Source organism: Hydractinia symbiolongicarpus, chromosome 5, assembly GCF_029227915.1.
Source record: "Hydractinia symbiolongicarpus strain clone_291-10 chromosome 5, HSymV2.1, whole genome shotgun sequence".
In the NCBI taxonomy this organism is placed as follows: Eukaryota; Metazoa; Cnidaria; class Hydrozoa; order Anthoathecata; family Hydractiniidae; genus Hydractinia; species Hydractinia symbiolongicarpus.
The window spans coordinates 7,851,619-7,864,527 of NC_079879.1; the positions used below are offsets into that span (position 1 = coordinate 7,851,619).

Genomic DNA, 12,909 nt, shown 5'->3' on the forward strand with positions numbered 1-12,909 from the left:
CAATGTTAGACTTTTGATATCAAACTCCACTATGCAATATATTATTCAGGTAAATAAATTATCGTTCTAACATAAATTCGACAGTTAAATGGTTGCTAATACCTTTAATTTTATCATGCTTTTCGAGCCCAATTTAATTTTAAGGCTTGCATTACCTAAAAAACAGTTGAAAAAAAGTTTTCTGGATGAGCAACATTCAAAAACAGGTGACTCTAAAATCTCATAATTAAAGGGCAAAATGCAATTCAAAACATGATAGCTTTTGACAATATTCATAACTGGTTGTGTTCAAGTTTTAATACATATATAAGTAATAAGTTTTCTTTTATTTAACATGAAGTCTAAATAATTTTTTTTGCTTGTTTAAATTCTCGTATCTGAAAGTTTAATAACAACCTTAAATTTATCCTTTTGTTAACTTTCTTACTAAACAACCAACTGAAAAGGTCACTCACTAAAATTTGCTTGATTTAATGTTTGCACAATAGGAAAATTTCAACATTCTTTCCACATCTTTATTGCACATTAGAAAAGACAGCACTGGTATCTAATAAGCATTAGTGTGATCAAGACCAAGTTTGACGTATTATGAAATTACATTGCCACCAAAATAAAGTCAAAAATAAAGGGAAAAATGTTTATTTTGATACAAAAACTATTTACTTCAGACAATCATAGTTCTGATTATTTGAATTTGAATTTTCTGATTGCTTTCTATGACATTCAACAAATTCTTTTTAAATATTTTGTAAATTTGTGAATTCTTAATTTTTGTGCATTTCCACCACATGGAAATAAATGACACTTAAAATTTGAAATAACGTAATAATATAATCTTATCTTCTAGTATGAAAACAAAAAATTGAACGAGAGGAAAAATGAAAAGTAATTAATAAGAAGATAATAATATATTAAAAAACAACAAAAAGCACGTCAAACAAAAAAGTCTATTTCCTTGGTTTTTTTGGAGCTATGATCAGTCCACCATCTTCATCCTCTTCCTCTGATTCACTTTCTGTCTGAAAAATTGGCTTTGGTTGGTTTTTTGCATAAGCTGGCGCCACCCAATATGGGTTTTCAGCTGCTTCTTTAGCATGCTTTAGAACTGCTTCTCTTGGATTCATATCATCTTTTTTCGCAAGTGCAATATTTCTTACTACAAAACCAGTCAAGCTCATACCTTCCTTCAGCCTTCCTCCTACACCATGTCCTTGGGAAAGGGGTGTGTCAGGTTTATGAGAAGCAACAGGATCTGCTCTTTGCTTTGCTTTCATTTTCTTAACTGTATCAGCTCGTTTTTCTTTAAACATACGCAGTGAATGTGGATTTATAATTTGAGGCTTAAGTAAGGTGTCTGTTGGATCAATACGTTTACGTTTAACTTTTCCAACACATAACACTGCCCCTTTATTACTTTTGTTTGGATCAAAAAAGATTTTAGTATTCCCATCTGATAAACCTACCACTATTTGGTTAATTTTGGGGTGCCATAATGTTGAAACAACTGAATTGTTTTCAAATTCAATTTCATGTGCAATATTTAGGGTATCTCTCTCTAAAAATACCAATTTTCCACTCCCCTCACCCTTCTTCACAGATGTACCTGTTAAAATTAATTTCTCATCTGGACTAAAGCAGCATTTTGTGACTGAATAATACGTAAGCAAATTTTGTGCAACAGCAACTGGCTGTTTAAAATGACGTAAATCCCATTGCTTGACAGTGTCATCACCACCACGTGAAATTACAGTTTTGTCATCATACGCCATACACAAACAAGAAGTTTCACTACCATTCATGTGAGCTTTCATGTTTTTAAAGGCAGTATTAACAAACATCTTTCTAGTATCCCAAGCCTGAATGGATCCATCTACACCAGCTCCTAAAATTAATCGACCATCTATATTAAAACAACAAAAAGAACATCCTGTTTTGCGAGCATGAACATCTTTAAGTCGTATGACATCTTTATTTTTTTTTACTGTGTTTATATCCCAAATTCTTATGGTTCCATCATCTGAACAAGAAATAAAATTATCACGTGTCTTTGGATCCCAACATGCTGACCGAACCATTGCAACGTGTCCCTTTGTATTTTTCATATCAACAATGTACTGATCACCCTTTTTACATTCATACACTTGGTGTCCATCTCTGTCCAGCACCTGTGGTTGAGCGTTACCCATTGCTAAAAGAAGCAAATCACCAGTTTTACTGTATTGTAGGGTTTGAATCCAATGACTCTCGGCTGGTTGCAAGGTTCTAAATGGTTGTAATCTGATGTCCATACTGTTAAAGTCCCAAAACTTTACTTCGTAATTATAGCCACCAGTTGCTAACCTGGAACCAGCAGGATCTAAAGCCAGTGCAGAAATAACTTTAGATCCATGTTGTAATGTAATTTCATGGGATTGGGGAATTTTTTCAATAGGCTTGGCTTCAATTGTTTCATCCTCTTCAGCATCATCTTCGTCATCTTCATCATCACTGTCCTTGGTTGGAGCTACATCAGCGTTCTGTACTTTCTGACTTGACTTAGGTGAATCTGTATTAGCTGGAGGAGGCATAGGCCCAATCAAATCCTCATCTTCCTCATCTTCTTCATCTTCTTGTTCTTTTGTTTCTAATTTTTCTTCCTTTGTGGATACTTTTAGTCGTTCAGCTTCATCTAATTTCTTCTTGTATATGTCATCATATTTGGCAGGTTGTATGGATCCTATATGCAAATAACAAAGGTATCAACAACAACAATCACAACAACCAAATTTTTGTAGCAATAAACTGCCTAAAGTAGAACTTGTTTTTACCTGATGTGTTTACCTCGTAATTAAGATATATCAAATGCCTTATTAACTATTAATTGTAAAGCAAAGCACCAAATTCCCCCTCCCATAGTTAACTGACCTTTTAAAGCACATAGCTAAATTATATATAGCCTCTTTTCCATAAAGTTTCTTTAAAGAGTAACTTTCTCTTCATTGAAGCTAACTTGCACTATATGGGTAGTAGTAATAAGCAGACCACTCAAAATGTAAGGTACAAGCAAATATGTGTAATTTAAAATATTTAGACAACATAATAATTTCTGTATAATGAATTTATTATCTTTTTGTTTTATCCAAACATGACTACTCTCTTTAGTATCCAGCTTTGGTTCTGGTACTAGTAGACTACAGTAAGTACAAAAATATATAAACAAATTGGTAAGTTTGTTTTGATGAAGGAATAAAGTCAATTTTGTACTTTTTATAAAATTTTAATGTAATTTTAAGATTTTAATGTGGATGTAGTCAGGTGAACTTCACCTGAGTTATGGAGTCGTCAGGAAAAAAGTAAGAGGCCTGGGATGAGCAAACAAGTATCATTTTGGCAAGAAAAATTATGTTAATCCATTCACCTACCTTTATATTATCTATGCATTGATAAAGTTTGAATGCACATCCCTTAACAGGTCTAAAATTACTGATGACAGAAAATGTCCAAATTTGCTATTACTGAAATATCATAATTTATGCAGCATAATTAACTCTGAAATTTCAACTCACCAAAACCACTAAATCCCATCATTTGCCTCATCATTTCCTCTTCAGATGCCATGTCAAATAATTTTCACTATATAAATGAGAATAATGTAGCATGTTAGAGTACTAATGTAAGCATGAAACTTACAACTGTTGTAGAAATAAGCAAAATATTGTTGTTAAATACACAGGATGTGTTTATAAAAAATTTCGCATTTTATATAGATGACAAAATTCAAGAACATGTTAATTAAGGGAGGTTTTAGTTCAAAAAATAAACATTTAAATTAAATAAATAGCAATTTCAAACAAAATATTACAGACAAGACAACTTAAAACTTTGTAAAAAGTTTTATTTTCCTTTTCGACTAAGTTCTTGATATATTTTCAATTAATTATGACAAGTTTACCAGTTACAAATTAATCCAAGGAATGTAAGGGAAATTAGGGTACAACGTGTGGTCTGTTGGATGTTGCAAGGAGTTGTCTGGTAGAGATTGTACCCTAATTTGTAGCTTGAAATGAGCATTAAATACTTTAGGACTTCTCATCTGAGCCATTCTCCCCTCTCCCCCTACCCCTGGAAATAATAGGCTATTTGTGAAGCTACTCATGTAAAATATGCACATCTATCTCTCCATCTAGCATTAAAGATGTTATCCAGATAAGATAAGTTGTAGCTTAGTGGTTAAGCCACCCCCAAAAATATAATTGGTTAGTGTGACCAGACTGATACACTTTAAAAGGCAGTATTTAAGTCAGGTAGTTGGAAAATTTGTTAAAACAATAAACTAAATGATGGTAAAACTTGTGCCTATTTTGTTCTTCTACAAGGCAGAAACAAATACACTTACCTTGCACATCGACATCTATGTACATTATAGACCAAAATGGATTTATTGCAAAAGTCCACTTTAAACGTTAACCATGGCGTACCTTTTGAATAAAATTTGCGCTTTTTGTGCAATATCTCCTGGAACTTGCCCAAATTATTTCTAAACTCACCTTACTTATTTGTGAAATGCAATACAACACTTTCAATTTTGTGAAAGAAGTATTACAGAATTGTGTGACTTTAATAACTACATATTTATTGATCAAATTGTTTCAAATAAAACGTTTTTTTAAAACTCTACACAAACACCGTAACAGTATATCTGTCTTTTTTTTGTCAAAGTTATGTGCAGGACTTTTGGGATACAAGGCTTGATGTCCTGCTGTTAATATAAACCATTAATAAACACTCTCCTGTGACTAAGAAAGTAGTTTAGTTTTAATAGACAAAGTAATGTTGAAATAGACTCATAGCTTTTCCTGTGGGGTTCTAAGATATAGCATTGTCATTGATACTTTACTATACAACCAAAAAAAATTTTTTTAATTTTGAAATGACGGCTTTTTTAGACAAAATTTTATGCAAGTCAGCATTTTCCAGTGGCGGCAATATAATAAGAGTGAGTGCATGTTAACATAGCCCATGTGAGGCTAATGAGGGAAATTAGCACACCGGTGCGTGGACCATTGGATGTTGCGCAGGGAGTTGTGCTGGTAGAGAAGAGATAGACCCTAAAAAAACGAGGAGTTAATACTCTAGGACTTACGTATAAGCCATGGTCCCTACTGAAAATAATAAACAGGGTTAACATCCCTTGATATTTGTGAGGCTAGCCATGTAAAATATGCATATCTTTCTAGCTATCTAGCTAGCTAACTTTCGTGCACCTATTTTTTGGAAAACCGCATTAATTTTATGCTTGCTAGTTGGACGTTACTGCTGCTTTTCGTGCCATACGTTTTAGTGCAGAAGTCACCGGTGTCATTGAAATAACGAAGTCTTAAAGACTAAAATATTATTAAAGATATCAAAGGAAAAGACAAGTTGCGAAACGAACATACTAAAACATTGTTGTGCCACAGCTTATTCTACCATTTTGAAAAGTGGATAGCGCCCTTCTGCTGATCATTGTAATGGTAACGATTCCCTCTCCGCCCCTCCTTGTTCCCTGGGCCTTCTCAAAAGAATTTGAAAGTTAATCACAAAGAGCTCTAACGACGAGAATAGATGCATGATCCAAAATAAATGTGCATTAGATGAAAGAATGCATGGAATTCTGAATTGGTCTTTTATTTTCCACCAAAAAAAAATTTAATTCGGCAACTTTTTAAGAAGACCACAAAATTATTAGAATGCATAAAAAGCATAAAATTAAAAGCACAAGAAATAGGTTTAACAAAGATATGACTTGTTAACAGGGCAATTTTTTCTCTTCTTTTATACCCGAGAACGACGCGATGCGATTTTTCTTCACGCCGTCTCTGATATACAAAAAACGATATATGCAACTCCTTCAGTTAGCATTCTTGCAAAAAGATCGTCCTTTTGCAGTTACGATGCACATAACTGATTTTACGTCAAAACAAAGCATATTTTACTGGGAACAATTGTGCGTTATAACTGAGTACGGGTTTCAGAATACCAGTGTAATGTAAACTGGTATTCTAAAACTCGAAAAAAGTCGGAACGGCTTAAATAAGAATAATTATATTAAAAGATATTAAAAGATATTAACGCGAAAGATGAAAATATGTTCCTTATTCCATGTGAACGTAACCCGTATCTAAGACAAGACACGAACAATGAATAAACGAATGGCAAAAAAACAAGACGTAAACAAAGTTAAACAATGCTGAGTAATTTTAAGTATATCCCTTATCGGGTTTCAATATATCCCAACCTCGTCCCAAGGACCTGTTAGGCTTTTTATATTTGCCACACGAATAATTTTAGTGGCATGAGAGATAGTAAAATGTATGTTCTAGCGCAGTCGACGACGACAAGGGAAATTCCCAAATTTCCAATTCTGGCAATTCCAGCAAATCCGATAAATCCGTCAATTCCGATAAAATTTCGAGCATGCGCAATGACGATTCATTGAGAATGGGGAAATAATGCTGACATTAACATAATTTCGAGCATGCGCATTTAAGTATGGGAAAGTCCATTACTCAAAGGTGTGACTGCTATTTGAGGTTGAACCCTACCTATAATAAAAAGGATGAGTTGCTTTAAGAACGCTCCTGATCGATTTAAGACCCAGGAAATATACACCATGGTGGTTCAAGAAAACCCCCGGCTACTTAAAGATGTTCCAGACCATTTCAAGATCCGGGAAATGTGCACTGGGGCGGTTTAAGAGAACCCCTAGATGCTCAACTATGTTCGAGACCGTTTCATGACCCAGGAAATCTGCACTGGGGCGGTTGAACGGGACCCTGGATGCTCAATTATGTTCCAGACCGTTTCATGACCAAGGAAATGTGCACAGAGGCAGGTTCAAGAGAAACCATGGCTGCTCGGCGTTGTCCCTGACGCTTTCAAGACACAAGAAATGGTCTTATCATCGACCAAGACACTGGAGAAATACTCGAAGTCGAGTAAGTGATCTAGTATGTTGTTCAACACACTAGACTCTTGTGTAAGCAGGCGGCTCCTTTAAGTACCGCTGACATGCTGTACAGATTGAAGTTTTTTCAGAAGCTTGTCCTTCGCCTCTTCACGCCCTTTTGCGACCAGCTGCTGTCGCTCCCGTTCATTGATCGAGTCCACGATTTTGCGCATTCGTTGTCGGGCTTGCTCCTTCAGACCATGTATTTTTGCTTTTCCTGCATGATTAGGCTGAACTCGTGGTCGCTAATCACATCATTTTCCACGGCTCTTGAGATCAAGTCAACGATAGAGTTGAGCTTGGTCTCCGCCAGTAGTCGGATGCTCTCATGCTTCTTACTCTTAAAACCTAGCCTTTTCCCCGCATTCCGCAGACCCGCTTGGCTTAACCCTACGGCAATGGACACGGCCAATAGTACACCGATTCCCGAGAGTATACAATCTATATCAACGCCGGAAGTTATCACACTTACCGCTAGTAGCCTGTGATCCGTATATCGAACCTATGTACCATGCATTTTGAACTTTTTAGCAAGCTTGTCCCGCTCTTTAATCTCAGCGCGCAAGTATTGTTCCTCTTCTTCGATTTTCTTGAGCCTGTACACTTGTGAAGTATCCTCCTCCGTACCCTCCGGAGGTGCAGAAGGTAAGCTCGGGTGAAGCTTAGCAATATCAATCATATTTATTCTATAAGCAAGTGCATCGTTATTCCCACGAAAGGGTTCTTTTCGTCTTGATATTTGTTCATGAGCATGAACTCTAGCCTGTCTGTTGAACCCTTAAGAGGGAGGTATACAGGAGTGTCGAAACTCAATGTCACCATATCTCCCCAAGCGTTTAGCTCTTTGATAGGAAGCAGGGCTAGTATATTGGATTTCTCACCATTTAAAAGAGAATAATCCGGATCCAGCTGGAAGCATACGAGTCTCAGGCGCTGGTGAACGTCAGTCTTGTAGATGCTGTCGTAGTCACCCGCGGTAAATATCACAATATTAGCAAAGGCCCGTTCCATAATGTCCTGCAGTGGTTGATCGATTATCACACTGTACCCCTTGCTAACTCCTAAGCCTACAGATTCCGTTCCTGATTACGAAGAGATTGATCCTATTCCCTGCGTGACTGTTGACTATGGCCGCGAGATCCTCGATTCTATACAAACCCAAGATGAGGACTTCCAAATCCCTGACTTCCGTCGACTTAGACCCCGCCTTATGGATGTTGATCTCGCTCTTAGTGAAGAGGTTCACCCACTTCAAGGCTATCCTTGTATCCTGCCCCAGGTAGTTCTCGAATATCGTGGGTTTCTCTATATATCTGTGACGCATAGTTGTCTCATGTTTCTTTAAGAAAAGATGAGCATTTACTCGTACAACCCGAAGGGAAAGTATACCCCTACGCCCGGGAGATATCTCGAGAGACTCAAGGTTGATGATCTCTCAATGCAGAGCATCGTTATTGACGCGAAGGGATCCTCGTTCATGGTGAAATTTCCAGACATTTTCGTTGACTACGACCTCCACTCCGGTGTTGAATACCTGGCAAAACCACCCTTTAAGTCTTTGGTCCATTCAGCTCAATTTTGCTACCTACTGCGCAACATTCGTTTTCCTCATAGTTCAGAGCCAATCTAACGCGAAGTCTAACATCATTGGCAATCAAGGTAGTTCGATCGATGCACATCGTCTCTACTTGACGACTTTTGAAGAGCTGATCCTCCGACCTAGCAACACGGGTGAGGAAATAAGGCGATTCCAAAATGTGCTCAAGTACGCGAGATATAAAGTTGATTTCAGTATAGCTCACGGTGTCTACATGATCCCCAGCGACATGAGTCTTCACATCGGGAATGTCGTGAATTTCACGAACAAAATCCTCATCAGCAAGGACTATTTCAGCATCGGCGTTAACCCGCAGATTAACGCTAAGCATACCCCCGAGAAATACGAGGATACCAAGGCCGCGCTGGTTACGGTAGGAGTATGACTGATCCTCGTATACATATGGTTTAAGTAAAGGTCTAATGTGTTGATCAACAAATTAGACGTGAATATACGACTACTTCCCTCTCTTCCCGACGTAAGCCATTTTATACTTGTCGGGTCATTTTCATTATAGCATCAGAGATGAGGCCAAATAGAAGCAATGACGCACTGACGATGAAGGTAATGTTGTCGGAATGCAACTCGCGCCTCAGTTCAGATAATTTCCGGTGGCTCTCCTCAAGCTCTTCCTCCAGCATGGCAACGGTTGCATCTGTTTGCCTCGGGTCAAATTCAATTTCACTAATATACACCATAAGTTTCTTCCCCAATTCTTCTGGATAAGACATTTATTTTAGAGAATAGAATTTACAAAATAATCTTCCAACTCCAGTCTAGCGTATAGGCAGGCGTGCTTGGATTTGCTCAGTTGAGTCTTGATCCCCTCCCAGTCATCTATCTGGTTCGTTTCCTCATCTACTAGCCTCATGTCTGAACGCTCCGAAGGGTACCACATGAAGAGCTGCTTCCTCTGTCGACGGAGATTCTTTGGGAGAGCTGTGTAGCTTTGCGTCAAGAGCCAGAGACTGTGCTTCCTGTGTCGACCGCTTATGGCCAATTCAAGTAAGGATTGCCGCTTTTTGTCGATGCTTTACTGGATTTGTTATGACTCTTTCTTCTTGCGTTTGAACTTCACTCATTTCTTGTAAGTCGTGGGAGTTACAAAATCACTTCACCCTAGCTAGCCTCACCGCATCTCCCTTCTTTCATTATGGAATTCCTATATGCTCTCGTCCCTAAAATACACACGTGCGGTGGAAAGCGCTCCGCTGGAAGTGTCAGGATTTCTAAGCCATGCACACCATCATTCCCGAAGCAGCTATACCAACCGGAATATCTCACAGCCCTCTTGCCATATATATATTGAGCCAGATCCCATAGGCGCTCGAATATTTCATAATTGTCCAATCGTATCTTTGTTAGACTGTTCCCCATTGTTTTCTTGATCTTCATCAACCTTCTCTTCAACTACCTTGGACATGGAGAGTTGGCAGCGGTTTACAGTATGCGCAGGGACTAAAAGAGGCGTCAGAAACTTTTCAAACGCCGAGTACACGAGGATCCCCAAGTCAGCCATAGAGTCTTTGATGATAGGATCAGCTTCGATATCAGATCTAAGCCCCTCGGCACTATCCAACTGAACCATACTCCCCACGGCCTTGGTATACAGACTAATAGCCTGTGATGATAGAGCTTTGGCAGTCTTCTCGCCCTTTTCCTGGAGCTCACGTTGAACATACTCGACATGTATCTTGTCGATCACCTCATCTGATGCTTTGTCAATATAGGCTTCGGTGCATTTCTTCGGTAGCAAGTGCTGTTTACCCTTGCGTGCATCCTTCAAGGCTTGACGTTTATCAACATCTGGTTTTTGCTCAAGGGCTTCTACCGGTGTGTTGACTTCATCAAAAAAATCTGCAATATCTCGAACCATGTTTATTACACGTCGGTAGCGGAGGAAGCAAGCAAGGATAAAGACGTATGGCAGTAGCACGGCGATTGGTAAACATATCTGCATTTATTTGCTCTCCTTAGCCGCTAAGCGATAATGATCCCTGGCGAGCGTTGTGATCTGGTCCGGTTGTACGATCCGTTTGTCGTCTGCCCTATTGAGTGCCAGCTTGTTCACTTCCTGCGTATAGATTTGATGCCCCTTGTTATGGATACAGACCCAGGTTTTGTAGACGTCAATACCCTCCTCCAGGCAGCGCTTGTAGTCCTCGAAGCTGATGGATTTGGCCGTGACACAATTCTTCACACCTTTCGTTTTGCGATCACCGCCCTCTTTCGTGATACTCTTGTAAGCATAGATTTTGCTCTCAGGTTGATGAACTCTGTCATGATTTTGCCATTTAGCTCGTCTTTCATGAGACCCACCACCTTCTTGTTTTTCCCGATGAGGAGAGGTCTGTTGTCATCTTTGCTATTAGCCTTCGTATCGAAACGTGCCTCGACATCATCAGCAATATCGCGATAAAAGTCCTCTGTTCTGATGTGGTACACGAAGGAGTCAGTATCCATATAGCAGATCCGCAACTTGCTGCCATACTTGGGCTGCATATAGTCGTAGTGGAACTCGTGTATCACTACTTTCGACATGTCTAAAATAGCTTGACCAATATACACCGGCTTGTTCATCTTCGCCTCAGTCTTTCCCATCTCCACGCCCATGAGATGGCTGCTGAAGTAGTTTCCGCCCTTGAAATTGGGCTTCATGACGAGCTTCGTATACTTCTTCTCGTTGGTGACCAGCTGGGTATTGTGGTGGTTCCTTAGGTTCTTCATGGTCTTACCAAACACCGAGAGGTTCATGAGCTTATAGAAGTCCTTGTTGAAATCATTTTTGGCGGCAGTTCTAAGCCCCGTGTTGTGATCGATATAACCCTTCAGTCAGGACTTCTGGTTAAACTGGATGACTCTGTGCACTTTCTTAAGCTCGACCCCGTGTTTCAAGGCCTCATAAAGGGCTCTGATATGCACCACATACCTCCGCTTGTGTTCCAAATTTGGTATCAGTTTCTCTACCTTGTGAACCACCTTGCGCTCCGGTAGGAAAGGCAGGTCGTTGTGCTTGTCGTGTAGGCTCTCTGGATAGTTGATGTCAGCTTCCAGGATGTAGCCGTGCTTGTTGTCAGCGACGAGTTTGCTGATCCACTTCTCGGTAAAGGCCTCAACGTTCGACAGCCATTTGAACCCGTGCGTGGGCAGGTCTTGACGCATGGCCCAGCCGTACAAATTGTTGGCGTCGAGGTACTGCAAGTAGGAGGATTCCTCATTGAGATCATATTGCTCCCCCATATACTTGCTGTTCGCCTTGGCATACCTGTGCACGGCTTGAGTTATGCCTCCTCGGATACCTCTTTCGAACATCAGAAGCATATCGGGGTCGTAAGAAGCTCCAGCTTGATTCCGGTATACTTCAACGCAGCCTTCCATGCCAAACCTGGTGCGCTGTAGAAGTGGGCAGGGTCGAGCTTGTAGTTATCCAGGCAAACGTTTAGAAAGCTTTCGAAGATATCGGTTAGCAGCAGGACGTCTGTAGTGAGGTACATATCGTGGTAGTCATCCATGGTAGTCTCGGAGCCCTTTGGAGGGATGAAATTCTAGACTTTTTTTGCATGCTTGTAGTCGTTGTCGCTGATTCCCTTCATGTTCAGCTTGCTGTGGAAGACCTCCTTGGGAGGTAGTTCCATCTCCTTGAATCGTCGCCAGCCATCCATGTACTCGTAGGGATAGACGCCCTTTCGAAGCATCAGTCTGAAGAAATCATCCCCATCGATGAACCTTGCCATGGCTGGTACGTTTGCCTTTACCTGCTCCATGTCTAGCTGCTTCGTGGTACTCGAGCCAAAAGCCTTGCACCAAAAGCTTACATACTCGGGGTCGATGTTCTGAAATTCCAGACATGTATCCACGCACTGCTGAAATTTCATACCTGCGGCGTTTGTACCGATGAGGTTGCTTGCCAACTTCTCCAGGCTTGATGCCATGAAGCGACAGCTGTCTATGAACCTGATCTCGATCTTCTTGTACATTTCACTATCACCGTACCCCATGCCTCCAAGGGGTACCTTAATTTTCACGTTGAAGGAGATATACTTTTCGGTGTTCTCCACGATGCAGCCAATGTCCTGAGTACTTCTCTCCAAGCTCCTGGATGAACAAGTGGGCGTCGTACCCTGAGAGGTAGTGCAAGATCACAGGCACGTGGCTGAGTATCTTGTATTTGAGGTTACATTGTGTATGCGCAGCGCCTCTGTATAACCCCGTGTAGTGGCAGTGGTCTCTGACTTTACGGTTGTCATCATCGAAGGATTTCATGCAGATGTGGCAACGCGTGGCCTCGTCGTGTTCTTTCATTTGTACCTCCGTTAGGGGCAACATATCCTGCTAAGGGTAGGTG

The 12,909-nt window shown here is 40.0% G+C and overlaps 2 protein-coding genes across 2 annotated transcripts; both read right to left on the reverse strand.

Annotated features, from left to right (window-relative positions):
- Positions 1-889: 889 nt before the first annotated feature.
- LOC130645935 (uncharacterized) lies at positions 890-9,732 on the reverse strand. The gene is made up of 14 exons (XM_057452061.1): positions 9,056-9,732; positions 8,557-8,955; positions 8,126-8,306; positions 7,787-8,049; positions 7,478-7,730; positions 7,307-7,357; positions 7,039-7,184; positions 5,260-5,363; positions 5,029-5,087; positions 4,664-4,735; positions 4,527-4,603; positions 4,376-4,433; positions 3,546-3,608; positions 890-2,716 (listed from the first exon to the last, which is right to left on the reverse strand). Exons 1-14 carry the CDS (start codon positions 9,293-9,295, stop codon positions 948-950), a joined length of 3,735 nt encoding a protein of 1,244 aa, XP_057308044.1. The 5' UTR covers positions 9,296-9,732; the 3' UTR covers positions 890-947.
- A 792-nt stretch (positions 9,733-10,524) lies between these two features.
- LOC130645936 (uncharacterized) lies at positions 10,525-12,076 on the reverse strand. The gene is made up of 4 exons (XM_057452062.1): positions 12,002-12,076; positions 11,494-11,957; positions 10,767-11,361; positions 10,525-10,638 (listed from the first exon to the last, which is right to left on the reverse strand). Exons 1-4 carry the CDS (start codon positions 12,074-12,076, stop codon positions 10,525-10,527), a joined length of 1,248 nt encoding a protein of 415 aa, XP_057308045.1.
- Positions 12,077-12,909: the final 833 nt, after the last annotated feature.